Source organism: Azolla caroliniana, unplaced genomic scaffold (assembly GCF_043228905.1).
Source record: "Azolla caroliniana isolate FFs.n. ecotype wild unplaced genomic scaffold, voAzoCaro1.0.p SCAF_7, whole genome shotgun sequence".
Taxonomy (NCBI): Eukaryota; Viridiplantae; Streptophyta; class Polypodiopsida; order Salviniales; family Salviniaceae; genus Azolla; species Azolla caroliniana.
In genome coordinates, this window is record NW_028230442.1 from 5,786,593 (window position 1) to 5,804,914 (window position 18,322).

The window sequence follows — 18,322 nt, forward strand, 5'->3', positions numbered from 1 at the left end:
GAATATTGCTTGCGAGAATGAACGAATATGTGTTATGCAAGTTCTTAGTATTAGCCACCATGTTATGAGATATTTTAATGGTAGTCTTATGTGTTGGATATCAAAGCACAAGAAAACCTCTATAGAGTTGTTAAGTGTTACTAATGGGGCCACATATGGACAAGGATGTAGTGGATGATGTGACTTGTTGCATTCTTTGTCAAATCTTAGTATACGAGATTTTGTTATCCTAGATTATTGTAGCATTTGCATGTTCAAAATAGGAAATGGGAAACCATGTTTGAAGATTTTGTTGTGAGCTTGTCTTGCACTCAATGCCAATATAGCATGGTACTATTTGCCATTGGTTATTTGACTAAAAAGGCACACTTTATTCCCACAACAAAGGAAGCAATTGCTACATAGGGAGTTGATCAATTGCTAGAAGGCCAAGTAGATGATGACGACCTTATCTCAACGTAAGTTGGACACTTGCATGTAGAGTGATACTCATCCTCTATCTCTATGTGACATAATCTACATATCGTTTCCTCTCTAGGGACTCTATTCACATGATCATTCTCAACCTCAAGTTGGTGAGTCGATACTCTAAGTTGTCCAATGGCAACCCTTAATGTATTTGGTAAGAACATATCTAAATATTTTGGTCGTATAATAAAACCTAACTTAGAGAAGTGCATGAATTCCTTATAGTACAACATTTTAGGTGGGAATGGTTCTAGTGGGTTGATCCATTGATGTCGAATGTGAATTTTCCATATTTCTTGGCATATTACTTTATTACAGTCCTCATGAGAGATTAAAGTTTTATCAGTTGTGGTTGTACTTGAGAGGAGGTAGGTTATTAATGTCTAGGCCGTTTGCAAAAAGCCAACTTACCATAGTGCAATACCCCTGTTATACCAAGAGCTAGTGTATCAGGATTCATAAAGTGGTTGAAATGCCTCAAAAGCTTGACAAGATCTCCTATCTTGTGATTGACTATGTATCCTATTAATACATGCTAATAATTAGGTAATTAATTAAGGATTAATTAGTAACTAATTATGCGAGTAGTTAATCACATATGTGATTAAGCAACGAAAGATTATGTGATATGTGGGTGAGAGGAAGAGAGAGTGGAAGATACAATTATGATTCATGAATAATAAGATAAATGGGGGATGATTAACAAGAGTGTAGTTAAAGAGCTTTCTCTATATTAATAAGCATAAAAAAAACAAAGATACCCACAATAAGGTATATATACATCTCATGTGCAAGGGTGCACATATGTGAGGAGAATATAGGTACAAGGACATAAGTCCTATAGTTAATGAACTTGGTGGTGGAGGATCTAGAATGCATCCCCACTAAGTACAAAATCCTATTTAAGGCTTTAACGTCAACACTTCTAACTAGATTCTAATTATGTAACTACTAAGTTACATGGCTGACTAAATAACTAAACCTAGTTGAGCTTGATATCTCAACAATACAAACTATAAGTTGAAAAAGTGCTTCTATGTGCCTTGGGGGGGGGTAAAAAGAACTATGCTCTAATGATGTCATGTGACACTGTCGATTTGCTTTAGAGTTGACGTGATAACATCAATGGTCTCTATAATTGCGCTCACATGAAAGGTGGTATCCCTGGAGCCCAAACCATTGATGCATATTGTGGGCATAAAAGGCTTACTCCTTCCAAATTGTATCCGTTCGAGTGTGAACTCGTCAATAAGTTAGGGCTTAGTATATAAGCGAATACCTAACGTTGTATAGTGTGACGAGTGGAAGAGAGACAAAGAGACAGAGAACTGATTCTCTGGTTCTGTGTATTGTATCTTAGAGAGAGAGTGAGAACGAAGCAATAAAGCTTTCCATTAGAGTTTGCACTATATAAGTCTACGCCTATTCTATTTTTCTGTCTGCATTGTTTGTTGTTCATAACCAACAACAGATCCATACACGTTTCCGCAAAACACACTCGTTGTCAACAATTGGTATCAGAGCAAATCTTTATTGTTCGGCAGCAACAAACAGTAGAAGAAGCTGAAAGAAAAGACCATGTCAGAAATCTCAAGTTCACAAAAAGAATATGGTTTCAACATCTGGAACAAGAGTTGAAATCAGAAAATTCGACGGCAAAAACTTTTCCTTGTGGAAGGAGATGATGCAGGATGTATTGACCATTCAAAGACAGGTCGAAGCCATTCGGCACAGAAAAAAACCTGCTTCAATGACAACTGAGGAGTGGAGATCAACGAACGAAATCGCACGCTCCACCATCCAAATGCATTTGGCCGAAAACGTCTATTTCAGCATGGCGAAAGAGACGACAACGTTCTCATTGTGGGAGAAGTTGCAGGCCGTTTATGTAAAGAAGTCATCATCTTCGAAATTGATTTTGATCAAACAACTGTTCAACATGAAGATGAGAGAGACCGATCCAGCAACCTCCCACATCAACACCTTCAACCGGGTGTTGTCTAAGATCTCGTCACAAGGGATCAACTTCGAAGAAGAAGTGAAAGCCCTTGCCCTCCTATCGAGCTTGCCGGCGAGTTGGGAGGTATTCTGCACGACATACACCAATAGCCGACCGATCCTGAATCTGGACGAAACAATCGGCCAAGTGCTTACAAGGACATTCGACGAAAATCAATGGGACTAACCATCGATGAGTCGGTAGAAGCCCATCACTCGACCGAGTCAAACGAAAGAACAAGCCGACAGAACCGGTCGACGCTACAACCGATCAAAAACGAGGGGAGACCGACAACGGTCGAAGTCAAAAACAGGCTGATCAAGCGAGTACTACACACACTATAGGAAAGTTGACCACAATATTTCCAACTGCTGGTCAATAAAGAGAAAAGAGAGTGGTCGGCGATCCAAGCGGAATTGGGGACGTTCTGACTCAGACCACTCTCCAGTCGGCAACCAGGTCAATGTTGCTGAAACCCGATTTGGAGAAATCCTCTCCTTAGAGGACTCAATGATCGGAGAAGTCCTCTACAGTGCAAAAGTTGCACACACGTGGATACTAGACTCTAGTGCTACAATTCATGTGACCCCCAACATTGAATGGTTCTTGAACTATTCAGCCAACGCCAACGGCACAGTTCGACTGGGAAACGAGCAATAGTGCAAGATAGCCAGAACCGGAGAGGTTCCCATCATATTGCCATCGATCTGATCAAATGGCAACATCGAGTTTGGCACATATCCGATCTAAAGAGGAGTCAGGTCTCCATCGACATGTTAGCCGAAGACGGGTACAGAATGACTCTACATGAGTCGACATGGGTGATTAGCCGAGGAAACCTCAAAACTAGTAGTGGGTACAAGTATAATAATCTATACCCATTGATGGAGATCAGCCCTGAAGGGGTCATGAACGTAGCCAAGAAAACCGACCCAAACTTATGGCATGGCCGACTTGGCCACATGTCTCAAGCCGGACTTGATCGGCTGATGTCGGTTGGCTACATCCCGAAACTCCAAGCGAAGACAGACTTCTGCGAGCATTGTCGATATGGGAAACAAACCCGAAGTCCACACTCTCTCCACTACGAGATGGTACGACAACCCTTAGCAGCCCCTAGAGCTCGTGCACACAGACATATGTGGGCCCATGCCAGAGCGATCACTAGGAGGCTCCCGGTACTTCATCACATTCATAGATGACTATACACGGAAAGTTTGGGCATACTCCATCAAGTCCAAAGATGAAGCGCTTGAGTTCTTCACTCAATGGATATCTGAAGTGGAGAATCGGTCGGGATACAGAGTGAAGACACTCTGATCCGACAATGGAGGTGACTACACCTCTAGAGCCTTCAAACAGTACCTCTCCGGAAAAGGGATCCCACACCAAAAGACTGTTCCCTAAACACCCATGCAAAATGGAGTGGTAGAACGGATCAATAGGACGATCCAAGAGAGGGTGACGACAATGCTCTTGCAATCGGGACTGAAGCTGGAATTCTGGGCCGAGGCATTGCAGACGGCAGTGTACCTGATAAATCTGGCACCGTCAAAAGCAATCAAACTCAAAGTGCCATAGGCACTATGGTCAGGAAAACAAATGACCTACGATAGGCTCCGTATATTCAAATGCAAAGCCTATGCGTTCATCCCTAGGGACAAAAGGACGAAGTTGGCACCCCATGCAACAAAGTGCATATTTCTCGGTTATGGAATCGATGGGGACTTCGGCTATAGGATATGGGACCCTAAGAACCGGAAACTGATCCGGAGCAGTGACGTGGTCTTCAATGAAGACTCTATCTTCTCTCAGAGGAACCAACAGAAAACAGTTGGTAAGAAGGTATCCTTCAAAGACGACAAAACTATCGTAGAAGGACCGTCCCACCGGGCTGAATCAGAGAGTCAAAAGACATTTGAACTCCAACCAGCTGACTACTTCCTTGCTGACAATGAATCGTCGAACTCAAAGAAAAAAGTCATCAAAGACACAACCGAATTGACAAGGATCGACAAAGGCAGAGTCACCAAGAGGCAAGTCAGAAAAGAGTTGACGACAACCACATGGGAGAACAACCAAACATCGTCGAAATCCCAAACTAGGGGTGAGACACCTAACAAGACTCCGTCGAAATCCCAAACCGGGCCTCGGCTACGTCAACTACACTGATGCAGGTGAACCAAGCACATATGAAGAAGCTATGGCCGCACCGGATGCCGAAACATGGCTATAAGCCATGAAATTTGAAATGGACTCGATTCATCAAAATCAGACATGGGAGTTGGTCGAACTACCAACTGGAAGAAAGCCGCTACCTTGTAAATGGGTGTTCAGATACAAGTATGTATTCGACTTAGAGAAACCCAAGTACAAAGGTCAACTTGTTGCAAAGGGATTCAAACAGGAATACGGGGTCGATTACGACGATATATTCCCACCAATAGCCAAGATGACCACCCTTTGACTCCTATTAGGAGTTGTGGCAACAGAAGACCTCGAGCTCGAGCAGATGGATGTAAAGACGGCATTCCTACACGGAGATACGGAAGAAGACATATACATGTCTCAACCGGCAGGCTTCACGACGACAGGGGAGGACAGTCACCTCGTATGTCGACTAAAGAAAAGTCTATATGGCCTCAAACAAGCGTCGAGGATGTGGTACCAGAAGTTTGACTCCTACATACGGCAGCTTGGATACAACAGATCAGACTCTGACCCATGCATGTATGTTCAGCAACTAGCCGACGAGTCCAGGATCCACCTGATCCTATATGTTGATGACATGTTGATTGCAGGGAGCAATCAAGTAGAGATCAGTAAGCTGAAGCGGAGCCTTCACACAAAGTTTGCGATGAAGGAACTCAGAAAAGCCCGACACATATTGGGCATGAGGATAGAGTGAAATCGGACGACCAAAACTCTTTGACTCTCTCAGTCCGAATACATCCGCAAGGTGTTGAAGCGCTTCAACATGGAGAATGCAAAGCTAGCATCGACACTGCTTCCAACGTCAATCAGAATATTGGACAAAGACTCTCCTTCAACGGACAAGGAGAGAGAGCTTAATGGAAAGATACCCTACTCATCGGCTGTAAGAAGTATCATGTACGCAATGGTGGCGACCCGACCCGACCTAGCCTATCTCGTAGGGGTGGTCAGCCGGTACATGTCAAGCACATCCTTAGGTATCTGAAAGGAACCACGGATGCACAACTGACTTTCGGACTGACAACCTCAACCGAAGTCGAAGGCTACACTAATTCCGACTATGCTGGAAATACAGATAATCGGAAATCGACATCAGGCTACATCTTCACCTATGGTGGCTGTGCAATATCATGGAGGTCAAAACTCAAGAGTGCACGACCTTGTCCACCATAGAGGCCGAGTACGTAGCAGCATCGGAAGCAGTTAAGGAAGCGATCTGGCTGCACCGACTGTCTGCAAACTTCGGAACTGCAAGCCGAATCGACCGACCAGCGCCGACCATCTATTGCGACTCACAGAGTGCAATACACCTCATCAACAATCCCATCTACCATGCGAAGACGAAGCACATTGAGGTGTTGTATCATCATATCTAGGAGCTCGTGACCGAGAAGAAGCTCGAAATCCAGAAGATCGACACTAAGGTGAACATCGCCGATTGCCTGACGAAGCCACTCCCAGATCAACACTATGGAACACTAAGGACGAAGATGGGACTACGACAAGCAACCACGCAGAAGAAAGCCAAACGAGGAGCAGCAGGTAAGAGTTGATCGACACTCATACTATACCTTTGTCGACTCGACTACTTGCCGACAAACTTGTCACATAAAACTTAGTTCAATTTTGTAATCTAGGTTTACGGGGGAGATAACCCCAAGCACTTGTATATGTATGAAAGAGTAGTCCTTTTACGGGGGAGTTTGTTGGCATAAAAGGCCGACTCCTTCCAAATTGTATCCGTCCGAGTGTGAACTCATCAATAAGTTAGGGCTTAGTATATACGCGAATACCTAACATTGTATAGTGTGACGAGTGGAAGAGAGATGAAGAGATAGAGAACTGATTCTCTAGTTCTGTGTATTGTATCTCATAGAGAGAGTGAGAACGAAGCAATAAAGCTTTCCATTAGAGCTTGCACTGTGTAAGTCTACGCCTATTCTATTTTTCTGTCTGCGTCTACGTTGTTTGTTGTTCATAACTGACAATAGATCCATACACGTTTCCGCAAAACGCACTCGTTGTCAACACATACATGAGGAAGGGGTCACTAATGAGTCGAAGAGCCACCCCTTAGTTTGTTGCTCTTGAAAGTATGCCTAGTGGCATTGTCCCTCTAAGAGTGAGACGGATGCATATCCTCTTGTTAGTCTACTTTGGCTACATGTGTCATCAAAAATTTACCTCATCAAGCATTGAAAGTGACTCCAAGCTATACATATGGTCCAACTACCTCAACTAGTCTATGAGATAGTGTTAGGTGACATTTAGTCCTAACTTGAGAAAATGTGTGGAAGATAAGGACTTTAGTTTTCCTTAGATTCACTACAATGGTCTTTGTGTGCAAAAGTCATAAAAGGCATTAAGGTGCCTTTGTAGGTCATGTCCAAACTCAGAGAGTAAAACTATGTTTTCTACACAGAGCAAGAGATTAATTTGCATATCCCCTAGGACTACTCCATTGCCTCCCTTATGAGCAATAAAATTAGTGATATCATCAATGTAGATCCCAAAAAGTGTCAGTGATAGGGGACACCCTTGTTTTATGCCAATGGTGCTAATAAAGCAATTGGATAGGTCAACCTGACATTGGACACACCAAATCATGACATCTAATATCTCCAAGCTTTTAAGCCTATCAAACAATCACTCTTTAGAGATTGTGTCAAAGACTTTGCGGAAGTCCACAAAACAACAATATAATTTCTTCTTGTGAGCCTTGGTCTAATCAATTAAGCATCTAACTGTGAAGATACGGTCAATTGTAGAGGAGGCTCGTCTAACGCCCACCTGTTCAAGTGCTCGAGGATTTAATGTCTCAAGTAATCATTGAGTTATGCTTCCATTATTATACCATATAATTTAGCAAGCATATGACGAATTATAATGGTCCTATATGTATTTGGTTCCATGGGGTCCCCTCTTTGATGTATAGGGGCCATTGTGTTTATGGTCTATTGTGGTGGAAAACCCTCCGCAAAGGCACTCTCCAACATATATGATATGTTCAACCTGCAAGCATGTGTTATCCATGGACTTCCTATGTTGTAATTTCTTTATGACCTTAGTGACCCTAGAGGTCATGAAAAGTGTCCCCATGGTAGGTCAAGGTGTAGAAGGCATAGGAATGGGTGGCTAGTTCGGGACTTGGTAAAGTCTCTCTATATATGTGTACCAAGTGTTAGGATCCTCAAATTATGGGTGTTTGTGATCTTGGTTCGTATAGTATCTTCCATTCAATGGCGCAATCGCTACTGATGAGCATGTGGTAGAGTTCCCAATATTGAGATGCCTTCCATGCTCATGGGTGAAAGCATGTGAATGGAAACATTGTTATAGCTAACATTTAGCTAAAATGACCACAACTAAGTAGTTTTTTTATAGCTAATTTTTAGTGGGAAAATGTTAAAGATACATATCATTTCTAATGGGGATGGAAATATTACCATTTATGGTTCACATCATTCTAATAATCCCTAAAATTGCCAAAATATGCAAATTACATGCAACTTTTTGCATAGCTAATTAGTTATGTCAAGGACACAACTAATTGCTCCCATTCCCATGCTTTCACTGAATCTCGTATGACATGGCATCTTGCGCATTTCTTTGCGAGCCTATACTGAGGTAATCATGCCACTAAGTCGTGATACTCTATATTGTCTATATAAGTCTCTATAATCCTCATCATATCATCTATTTTGTCGTATAGACCCTACTCTACCTTGCTTGGAGTGTTTCGTGTGTGGGAAACTACTGATTGTTGCAGAATGAAGGATGTGTGTGAGTTGTGTAGTAAGATTCTCTAAAGGCAAGGAAGAATCAAGTGAGGAGAGATAAGGTTGAACATGCTGAGAGTAAATATCAAAGTGATCATGTGTGAAATGTATTGTGATGTGATGGCTTGGTTAACTGGAGTTGGTGGCATTGGAGATATCACTTTTTAGTTCAAAGTATAAGAAGTTATGGTCAGCACCAATAGGACATGGGGCCACCTAAAAGGAGTTAATCATGTGGACAACTTCAGGGCGTCATATAAGATAATCGATTGTGCTTCCCCCTCCTCCATGTAGAAAACATGTGAGCTCTTCGAACCCTGGACACTTTACTAAATCATTATATATGATCATCTTGTGTCAACTTTCAAGTTCGCGCTGTCGTGAAGAATTTCGGCCAGAGGCGGAAACCGGGAACATTGGCTACATCGGCGGGGTGCAGCGTGTGTACGCACCCATGTACATTTAGTGTGAATATCGAGGGCGCCTTTATGGCGCCGAAGAGTAGTCAAGTCGGGACAGACGATCCCATGTAAGTCGGGATTTGTCCCGCATTGTAATGCCTCCCTTTCCTTGTTCTATAAAAGGAAGGGAACGCCCTTTGTAAAAGGGTTGCCCATTTTTGCATTAGAGGGTATACCGTTAGGTTTAGGGTTAGCTTCTTCTCCGTCGTATTCGTTTAGGGTTTGCTGCAGCTCATCTCCTGCGCAAGACCCCGCTCGGCGCGACGAGCCCGTGAGCTCCTCGACGGCAGCTTGGCAGCAGACGACTACTGTAACCTACCTCAGTCCGGCTCGAAGCCGGGAATGTATTCTTCATATATATATACATACATATACGTTTATGTTTGTCTGTGTATATTCGCGTCGTTGTTGGCGTCGGGTGCTTACCCTCTCCTGCGTTTCCTGTACATAAGGCGTGAGTCGGGTTGAGCTGCGTGTGCGTGTGCGTGTGTGTGTGCGTGAGTCGGTGTTAAGCACGCTCTCTCTCTCTCTCTCTCTCTCTCTCTCTCTCTCTCCCTTCGGTTGCTTCCGGTGTGTTTCTGGGATGCCCCAAAAACAGTGAAGCACGACTCCCTACGCTCCATCACTCTCTCGTCCAAGACCCCCGTGGTCCCGCCTTTCTCCACGCACGCGCGTAACAACGCGACAGCGCAGATGATGGCCAAAGCTTATGACATCCGCACCTTGGACAAGAAATGTAAATAAATACTCTTATGGGTATGTGATCACAATAACATCATAGGATATGATATGCATATATACAAAGGATGAATGTAAATATGAAGAGTGTATCTTGAAATCTCAATTTTATAAATCGATTAAAAAGTGTTGTTATTGGTCTCTCCTTGGACAATGTCATAGGTTTCGATAGATACATTCTAATTGGTCAGTGTTACTCTTCCAATGGTTGAATCTTTGTGCGATATGAGTCCATTTGTTTGGTAGATTGGCCTCACGCAATATTTATAAGTCAATCTCCAAGAGATTTATTGGTCTTGGTCAAGTTGCAAGAGATTTCATGGTCTTGGTCAAGCTGCAAGAGACTTCTTGGTCTTGGTCAAGCCTAACTAATAATATAACATTCCAATACAGTATGTACTTTTCCTTCTCCTGCTTCTTCTTCTTCTTCTTCTTCTTCTTTCTCTCTCTCTCTCTCTCTCTCTCTCTCTCTCTCTCTCAGAGTATGGCGGCCTCCATCGACGACGCGGAGCTTGAAGAAGGAGAGATCCCTAGGGCCCCCAAGCATCGTTTAGAGCATTCCTGGACTCTCTGGTGCGACAATTTATCAGCAAAGGTCACACAGAAGACATGGGGCAGCTCGCTTCGCCCTATCTACACCTTCTCCACCATCGAAGACTTCTGGAGGTTAAGTAAACCCTTCTTCTTCTTCTTCCTCCCTCTCTGTGCATATACCTTTCTTTTTCTGTTTTATAACGCCCTATGCACCTACGTATGTATGTATGTATGTATATGTATGCATCTGTATGTATGTATGTATGTATGTATGTATAGACATTTGCATACATGTATTCATCATGGAAGACATTTGGAGGTAGCTTCATTTTCTCGGTGTATACATTCACGCATACATACATACATGTATACAGATATATCTGAAAATTATACGTTTTTCTTGCTATATACACTGACTATTTACCATGAATATATGACTCTCTCTCTCTCTCTCTCCTTTTATATATATATATTATATTCTTCTCCGAATGTGAAGGTTCATGCTCATCTTTATCTCCTTATTTTTCTATATTCGTAACTATTCACCATTGGAGACTTCTAGAGGTACTTAGACTCTTTATCTCCTTTTTTTCCTTTTCAATATGCACAAGCATTCATTAAAGAAGCCCTCTGAAGGTAATTTCATTCTTTTTATCTCTTGTTTTTTTTTTCTGTGCATGTACGATTATCGATATGTTCAACTACTACTATACCTTTGTGATTGTTTTTATACGGTAATGCGTGGATTCTTATAAATTAGTTTTTCTTATAGTAGATATTCATGTTCTAGACCTGAAGCTGTTGTAATTTTCTTGGAAAGGACTTCGTTTGATGTGTAGAGTGTACATACGTGTACAACCTAAAAAATCGTGAAGGAGACATAGGTGTCTTGAAAATGAGTTCTTTTCCTAGTCAGATATGTATGTTCTGATTAAATACTGTTTATTGGAGTAAATATCCATATTGGAAGCCTAAAATGGATGTGATCAGTTCTTAAAAAAATGCAAAAATTCACATTGAGGTTGTATATTCTAATCAAGATATTCTAGTTGTAGTTTATATCTAGTTTTGAGACCTGGAAAATGAGTAAATATCATATTCAAATATGATTCTGATGAAATTCATTACCCGGAGAAGACATCTATGTCTGAAACTTCAAACAGATGTACATATCAACTCAATCCTATTTAGACGTGTATTCTGATGAAACGTTTGTTGCCTGTATGTCCAAGACTGACAAATAAGTGCATGCATCTTGAAAATGTGTTCATTCGCTACTCTTGCTATTCGGATGCATGCATTCTGATGGAACGTTTGTTTCCTTGTCTCCCTTAATACATCTGGGACCTCCTATGGATGTCGAAAAAAGTTTTATAACCTGGAGCAGGTATCTAAATCTGAGTGTTGACACCTGAAAGGGATGTAGCCATCTTGAATATGAGCTTGTTCCGAATTCTTATTGGCCACTCAATAGTGTTTATGCATTTAACTATTATGAATTAGATGGAAATAGGGTACAAATAATGCTTCATTTCATTATTATTGAAAAAAAGATGTGTATGTATTTACATGTACGTGAACTTTATATCATGGAAAAATAAAGGAAATGATTTGTTTATAATTCGAGTTCTAGTAAGGTTTAGAAAGAAAGATAGCAATATACATTAATGTCTCTTAGGAGGGCCAAAAGTGCATGTGAGACTGAATGAGAAAGTATCTGAAATCGGTATCTCATCTCGGAAAGCAACAAATCAAAATAAATGTAACTAAACTAGTAAAACCTCCCAAGGTAATTTTGCTAAGGACATGATATTGTGAGCATAGTACCTTCTAAAGATCTCCAACATCCATCGATTCAGGATGGAGAAGCCCCAGAAGCAGGGAAACCACCTTCAGTGTTGGGTGGTTATGGTCTTGATTTGTCAATAAGAAGGCTGAAGAGGCTGTTGTACTAATGGATGTGGCATTAGTACACCACAGATTGCCTCATAATGCGCCATCTTCCTCCCAGGCAGCACTGTGGGGGCGATTCAGATTCTTTTATCATCCAATCTAATGAAATCAGTTCAGATCTATCATGTTTATACCTATATCATATGATTGGAACAATTCCTGCATTTCAGCATACCAATAATGACTAATAACTATCATGCCAATCATGAAACTGGGATAAGAGAACCTTTCAAGGTCTCAAATCACTGAACGTTTTCCTATTAGGATCACTATCTTTTTTAATGGAATCGATCATCAACCAAGAAAATTTTCATACCTCGTGTTGTTAGATTGCATTACTTATACTGTTTTGATATATAAGACATTGAATGTTTTGCTTCATTCACATGCAGCATATACAATAATTTGGTACAACCAAGCCAATTGACTATTGGGATTGATCTCCATTGTTTTAAGGCGGGGATTGAACCTAAGTGGGAAGATCCATTATGTGCTCAAGGTGGAAAATGGTCCATGAGTTCCCCCAGAGGAAAAAGTATGACTGATACTTTCTGGCTTTACACAGTAAGTAACATTTATCTTAAAAAGGTGCAATTTCCTCCTATATGGTTATTAGGACACTTGTGTATACTCGAGAAATCTACTTTTGAAATGTGTCGAGATGACTGGTTGTAGGCAGAGCCATGCCATTACTCTTGATCATATGCTTCATAATGGAGCTCATTGGGCATTTCTTGAACGTTTCTGATATCTGAAATTGCAGGTTTTGGCAATGATTGGTGAGCAATTCAGAGAGAGTGATGAAATTTGTGGTTCCGTTATAAGCATAAGAGCTAAACAAGAGAAACTAGCTCTTTGGACTAAAACAGCCTCCAATGAAGCAGCACAGGTATCGCCAACACGTTTTATGCACATTTATCATTTGAAGTTCAATTTGAATTGCATTTCTATATATACCAAGTATTATCCAAGATTCATGTAGTGCAACATTGGAAGCAGTTCAAACTTTAGTTTCAATATTTGCTAGAACGGTTATGAAAGTGTACCTCAAGTTTTTATGGTGTCATTTCTCATGGTGATGCTTGCAACAACTTGCAAGTTGTGTCTTAAACAGGTCTGTTGTTTTCTGGTTGGAAGTCCATATAAACTATATCCTATTCAACCTGTTAGAAATATATTATTTAATCAAGATAGTCATCCTAAAGATAGTGTAAAACTTCATGAGTGCTCAAAATCTCTTGAAATGTATGCTGTGGTCGTGTGGAAAATGTATGCATTTTTAAACTGAATAACTGGGGATATGATTTCATGTTAGATATTCAAGTCTCAAGATTGTATGGCCAACCATTTGTATTTAGTATGTCCATGAGCTTGCTTATTTGTTACCCTGATTTGTAGGCAAGTTTATCAATTGGCATGTTTGTTTGAGCTATGACTTATATCCTTGCCAAGTTCATATTTATAAACGTGCAACTCAAGTAAGCTTGGTGGCTCTTTTTTCCCAAGCCTGTATATGAGAGGATGTGATGGCCAACTTATTGCACTCTATATCCTCTACATAGTGATCATTTGTTCAACAGAGATCACACTAGTTGATGGGGACTCAGTTGATTTGATTCTATTCGGGCAGAAAAAATTGTCAAATGGAAAAGATGGAACATGTAAAATGCCACAGGACTGGCTAAGACAGGTTATCCACTTGTAAATTAAAAAAGACAATTAACAAGTAAAGAGTAAGAGTGAGAAAAAGAAAGTTACAAGTACATTATGCATTATGTCGTTCATTGATAGTATTTATTTATTTCAATGAATCGGAGTGGAACTCTGAAATGAGATCGTGAAGCCATGCAATGTTTCTTGTAACACTGGAAGGGCTATATGGTTGTTTCCAATTCATAAATATGTTTTAAATTCTTCCAGAAACATCAACTCCAATGGGATATCCCGTTTGATAGCCAAGGTATACCAAGCGCCTTCCTATATGTACAATGCAAACTGAATTTCACAGGTTAATCCTCAAATAAGAGGCCAAATCTCATAAACCTATTTTACCAATGTTTTTTCCGTGGAAGCAAGTCTGTAAAGAAATCACTATTTGATTGATGTTTGCTTTATCAATGGTTTTCTAGACGACAAGAGACTGTTACAATAAGGTGGGTGTCCATATCCAAATGGGGAAATGACTAAGATACATCATATTAAGCTCATAGGATCTAGTAAGTGCAGAAATTTGAACAATTGTGCTGTGGACCAGTTTGAGGAGTCTATCTCTGGCTGAAGTTGAAGTTTGAGGAGCAAGGAAAAGTTGGAATTTGATGATCTGATTAATTGATATGGAACAAATTGCAAGTAAATCTCAATCTATTAAGCAGTAAATTGAAATGGCCAAAAACAGAGGAAAAGCGGGAAAATAGTAACCTTGTAAGTTGTTGTCCTTTAAATGGAAAATATCTGTCACTAGCAAATGGTGGAAAATATCTGTTTTGTTTCTCAGGTGGGAAATGCTCATGCACTGCTTTCGCTATACACAACCTTGTCTCATCAATGTAGGTGACGTCATGGCCTGCACATTGTGCAGGATATGGAGTGAGACATTCAAGATATGAAGCAGAATGCTCCTCTGTAACTGTCTGTCCCCTAATTGTAACCATTGGATGTGAAGGTTGTCAGCGGCAGGAAAAAAGGTTGTTGAACCAATGGGAGGCCCGAAGGGAGGATTGAACATGAGAGAAAACTGAGGTTGAAAGAAGAGCATGGCAAAGAAGGGCCAGACATTGTCTCATCAATGTTCCCCATTTTTCCAAGTTATGAATCCCTTTCATACCTTGCTTCATACCTTTGGGTGCCAAACATTTTTACCCTTTCTCCAAGGCTTTTTACATTCATGGAAACTCGGCTCATTAACTATGCCATCCTAGTGTGACTGAATGAAAGAGCGCAGTTCTGCATAGCTTACACATAGAAGACGTTTTATTTTTTGTTATAATGTATGATCCATCATTTAATAATTCGAAAACTTGCTTTCTGCATTATTAGGATTTATATTATGTTCTATGAGGTGATATAATTTAATTATGTATGTATTGACTGGCTTACATGTATGTATATCATGCAAAGTTTAGCCATTTTGCTTGCTTTTTACTGGCCAAAAAAATTAAACCATCAAATTCAATAGGCAAAAAAGTTCTATTTAACTATCATACCTGGAACCCAATACATACATGCATGCATGCATGATGCATCTACATCTACATACATACATACACACACACACACACACACACACACACACACAATATGTCAAAAATTACTACAGTCCATGTAAACAATTAGAATACTTCTTGGTGAACTTGTGGTAAAAGTCTGCATTTCCAATTAAATTTCTCTCAAAAGGTTGATTTTTATTGTAGTTAAGCATTGGAAAGCAGTGGAAAGAATTTTTGGATTATCATGACCGAATAGGTTTTTTAGTTCATGTAAGTCTCTTATGTTTCTTTTCTTTCATTAATCCATTTTCTTGGTCTTGGAGATCATATTTGACCTCTAGGACAATAATAAAATTTATCTATCTTTATTTATTTGATTCCATTTTTTTGCACCATGCCATAATTTTTGTCAGGAGGATGCTAAGAGAGTTGATAGAGCGGCCAAAAATAGGTATACTGCATAGGGCTAAGATATCTTCATGGAGATGGTTTGCCAAATTGAGCTGCACTCAATTTTATCAACTTCGTCCAAATGATAATGAGTAAGACTATGGCCAAGACTTTATTTCTAGGATTGGCATTCTTTTCGATACATTGCATTGTTGTTTTAAGTTTTATTTTCACTATATAGAGTGAAGGAATTTCAGTGGTCCTAATTTACTAACAAAAATTTGAATAGTTCATCCTAGCATTATTATTATTATTCCAGGAATAAGCTTGTAGACCATTTATCATCTTTTTTTCCTATATGGAGATTTTCCCAGTTTTCATTGTTTTTGTAATGAGATTGCAATTTGTAATTTATTAATGTGTGATTGAATCAAAACACTTAGTTCGCTTTCTGTACTGAAATTGTGTGCTATGTAGATATGTTCTTTAAAGTCCATCACGCAAAGTTGCAAAACATTGTGCATAAGATATTTGCTCGTGCATTCTTTGATATCATGAGTTTCTGTGGGTTTTTGTCTGCTTGTTGATAATTAGTTTTCATATTGGTGCGACAATATACTACTAATATTCATTTTGATTGTGAAAAGCAGTTGTAATTCTCAACAGGGAAGGGATTTGGTGTGGAATTTGGTGTGGGATTATGATGGGAGAGTTAGTTATATGTTCCAAATATATGATATGAAATGGTTTGGTTTTATAAACTATGAATGGATGGTTTGAGAGAAAGGATTATTGTCCCAAAGATAAGGATTAGGTATATGAGACTAACATGATATGAAAGAGGCAACTATGTAGCAGGGTCAAGCATTATCGAGAGCTTGTAAATCTGCTGAACTTTATCAAACCAATAATCCTCCCCATTGATGTTGTGCATGCATTTAGAGTATAGTCTGATTGAAAGTTACTTGTGGCGCTCACTCAGTGTTCTTGTAAAATTCATGCCCTTGCACTAAAAACATTGTCTGATGTGGCTTCACTACTTCCGTTAGCGCCATCTTCTTCTGAAGTTATTTGGTTTGCTTCTGCTATTATGTTTTCCATGCTACAAGACCCAAGGGTATCTTATAATCTTTAGCCCAAGTTTATGCTCATCTGTTTATAAATATCCGATTTACTTGCCCAGAATTAATCATTTTATTAAGGCTTTGCAAATCTTTGGTGGCTTGATAATCTCCATTTTCACCTCTTTAAATACTTTTACTTGGAAGTTCTGATGTCTCAAACTCATGTGCCCCAAAATTTAATCCAAACCACTTTGGTAACTGATTACATAATTTCATTTCATTTTCTTCTCGGAACTATTGTAGGGTAATGTGATGTATTTTGTAATTGCCTAATGTAAGCAACCTCAAGGTTTCCAAAATCTGTGTTAAGCATTAATATGCAGTTATGATAGCATATTTCAAGTATGGTATGTTGTAGTCATTTCCAACTTTAGAACTTCATTTGGCTAATATTAATATAACATTTAGAGATGTGCAACTTAAAAGTGTGACTAGCTCTTTCAATCGTGACACGTGAAAGTTTGGCTATCTTAACAATCTTCATACTCTACTTGCATGCACAACATTACAACCAATCATCCTCCCCATTGATACAATTGGTCATCAACACATAACCTTAGTGTTAATTATTGATGAAAGTGTCACAAGTGTCAAGTGTGACACATGAAAGCTTATATTATTGTCATCATACTTCTAAAATCAATCATCAACACATCTAAAGTAGTGAGAACAAGTTTTGGAGGTTACAAATCATCATGAATTATACATGTACTAATTGATACAGTCACAAATACTAGGCACTGCATTTTATGTGCTTGGCATGTGATGTCTTGTGAAATTTAGTTTTTCCCTTTAAATTGTACATTCTTTGTACTCATGTTCGATATGGATCTAGTGTTAACAACTCAACATTTCTTAGAAACTTAATATTTTGCATTTAGAGGTGGATTAATATGAAACATATACACTAGCAAATGATTTTATTATAGAAAGTTAAATATTTGTTTGAACTCAATTTTAGGTAAAAACATGGAATCAGCTAGATATATTTACTGGAATAACTAAGACCCCTCTTGTGCAAACATGCATAAAAATATGCTATTGATGTGAGCAAGGTTAGTGCAACAATAGTATTGATATTGTTCATGGGTGCAACCAGTTCCCTATGGGGTAGTTGTATTATTCACCAAGGAATAGTTCTGATGAACGGAATCCAAAGGAGATACTCTTCTTCCCACATATGGGTTCTAGTTAAATCCCTAATTGAATTCAATTGTCTTTTTAGGACCACAGAATAATCTGAGTTCCAACATTTTTATAAGGGAGATACTCTTCTTCCCCCATATGGGATCTAGTTAAATCCCTAATTTAACTCAATTGTCTTTCTAGGACCATAGAATATTTTGAGTTCTAACATTTCTATATTTGAGACTACGATGGTGTATATAAGTTGTAAGAAACCAGACAAAATACAATATTCTAAACAAAACTCACATTAAAATGCCTAAAAACAATG

General features: G+C 39.4%; 1 protein-coding gene across 1 annotated transcript; it reads left to right on the forward strand.

Annotated features, from left to right (window-relative positions):
- The first annotated feature begins 10,113 nt into the window (after nt 1-10,113).
- Nucleotides 10,114-16,198, forward strand: LOC147861685 (eukaryotic translation initiation factor 4E-1-like). Its single transcript, XM_087322638.1, has 5 exons — nt 10,114-10,325; nt 12,539-12,710; nt 12,910-13,035; nt 15,557-15,622; nt 15,766-16,198. Exons 1-5 carry the CDS (start codon nt 10,144-10,146, stop codon nt 15,814-15,816), a joined length of 597 nt encoding a protein of 198 aa, XP_087178764.1. The 5' UTR covers nt 10,114-10,143; the 3' UTR covers nt 15,817-16,198.
- The last annotated feature ends 2,124 nt before the right edge of the window (nt 16,199-18,322 follow it).